Source organism: Seriola dumerili, unplaced genomic scaffold (assembly GCF_002260705.1).
Source record: "Seriola dumerili isolate Sdu_G_001 unplaced genomic scaffold, Sdu_1.0 BDQW01000017.1, whole genome shotgun sequence".
In the NCBI taxonomy this organism is placed as follows: Eukaryota; Metazoa; Chordata; class Actinopteri; order Carangiformes; family Carangidae; genus Seriola; species Seriola dumerili.
Window position 1 is genome coordinate 10956739 of NW_019174272.1, and position 2013 is coordinate 10958751.

General features: G+C 45.8%; 1 protein-coding gene across 1 annotated transcript; it reads left to right on the plus strand.

The window, feature by feature from the left end:
* Positions 1-676: 676 nt before the first annotated feature.
* tcim (transcriptional and immune response regulator) lies at positions 677-1708 on the plus strand. Its single transcript, XM_022756272.1, has one exon. The coding sequence runs from the start codon at positions 831-833 to the stop codon at positions 1131-1133; it is 303 nt and encodes a 100-aa protein (XP_022611993.1). The 5' UTR covers positions 677-830; the 3' UTR covers positions 1134-1708.
* Positions 1709-2013: the final 305 nt, after the last annotated feature.

A 2013-nucleotide genomic window follows, 5' to 3' on the forward strand; every position in this document is an offset into this window, starting at 1 on the left:
GATATACCCCTCACCATCACCCATAATATATCAGTGTTGCATGTTTACTTTATCTTGATTGAAAAGTAGACCATAGGTGGAATGTGTGTAGTGCTGTGCTTAAGTAAACCTGAGGATAGATTGAACTGTACAGCTATAAAGTGCTAGTAAGTGGACAGCTAAACAGTTAACAGAAAACAGCTGCTTATACATATATAATCCAATCCAATAGTAACCCCAAAAGTCCATCATATTATATATACTACTATATATATTATATATATTATTATTATTATTATTATTATTATTTGATTATCTATTATTATATTAAAATAATATTTATAGGCCTAGTAAAATAAACACATAGACAAAACAATAGTCAAGGAAACCATTGGCCATCCTAAGTGAGCGCATTTTATATCGTGGAATAAGATAAATGAAGGAATTTCTTTAAATGACAGTATGTCAGTTGTTTATTTGTTTGTTTGATTGTACTCTTGATGCCCCATCAGAAAGATGAAGTGATATTTTGCAGGATGGTTTCATCACTCAGTCTGCCGAGCTGCAGCTGGCTCTCCCCTGTACTGCTCCCCGAGAGGCGGCGCCTACGTCCGCTTCACGACTGCTGATGTCACCGCTGGAAGTGCGTCCTTGCAGAGCAAACCTCCCACAGCGGCCCTATAAATACGCGCAGCCTCCGCTCTCCGGCACTCACTCAATCACCCAAGCCGAAAGCCGAAAGCCGCTCCGGCGAAGCAGTGCGCACCTAACAACTCATCCTCGGCGAGTTGGGGGGCCACACTTTGGACCAGAGCAACACGAGACATCCACCGGAGAAACAAAGAGACAAGATGTCGACCTACGTGTCCTCTGAGAGCCGCCGGGTCAGCCCTTCTGTCCACGGCAACAAGTTTGACACGGCGCACCGCAAGAAGGCCGTGGCCAACATCTTCGAGAACGTCAACCAGGACGCGCTGATGAGACTCTTCCAGAAAACGGGAGACATGAAGGCGGAGGAGAGGGTGAGGAGCATCTTCTCCTACACCCAGGACCCGGAGGAGACGGCCCGGGCTCTGATGGCTCTGAAGCAGCGAAAGAAGGACAAGTTCCTCCAGATCGCGGGCATGGTGCGACAGCTGCTCAACCTGCGATGACTGCGTTTCACCAGTCTTTAACTGCCTTTGTCTCTCTGTCGGCTCGTGTGTGAGCCGACTGTGAAAACACTCCCAATGCTGGGTTACAGCCGCAGGTGCGGCTCACCTATCGCCTGGAAGGGCGCGTCAGGCGCGGAGAGTGTGCAGCCAGCCGCCCGGAGGGCATCGTGAAGCAGCTGTGGCCTCGTGGACGGAGGTGACAGCGGAGAGTCCTCCCTGGAGCGGATGGAGCGAGATGAACTGACTGGGAATACAATGGGCATTCACGTCTTCCTTGAGACTTGAATTGATAAAGCGTTCCTGTGGATGCTGTGATGACTGTGAAGCAGTAGCTCGTGCGGCTACACATCACTGTGTTGATGCTCGTGCACAGCTGCGATATGAGACTTTTTAGTGCCGAAGAATCTGCCTACATGAATGCCTGTCCTGAACACATGCCTTGTCTCTCAGCTTCTCTTTGTTATATGAACACTGTTCATTAGTGGCCACTAATGTGTTACTGTCACAAAAATGATTTACATTTATAATGTTCCTGTCTTTGTCATTTTTAATAAATTATTGAATTGTATACAAAAGCTGCACCTTGTTTGTCCTTATTACATGTTTCATGTGGTTTTAATTTGTGCGGCATTAATGCTCTTATTGGTCAGTACATCAGGTCATATGAGGTTAATGCATCCTGTTTAGGTATGGCAGATACCTTATATTAATGGCATGTTAGGTTTAATCCTGGTTCTGGTAGTAGACAGTTAAAATGCATGGGATAGATAAACACTTAGGGTCACAGGTGTTGACCTTTATCATTTGAGGATTAGTGAGGTGTTAAACCATGAGGATAGGAAAAAATAGAAAGAACAAAAAGCCCATCTTCATGCATTTT

Coding starts and splice junctions, on each gene's coding strand:
- tcim (XM_022756272.1), top strand. CDS start 831: ATGTCGACCTACGTGTCCTCTGAGAGCCGCCGGGTCAGCCCTTCTGTC.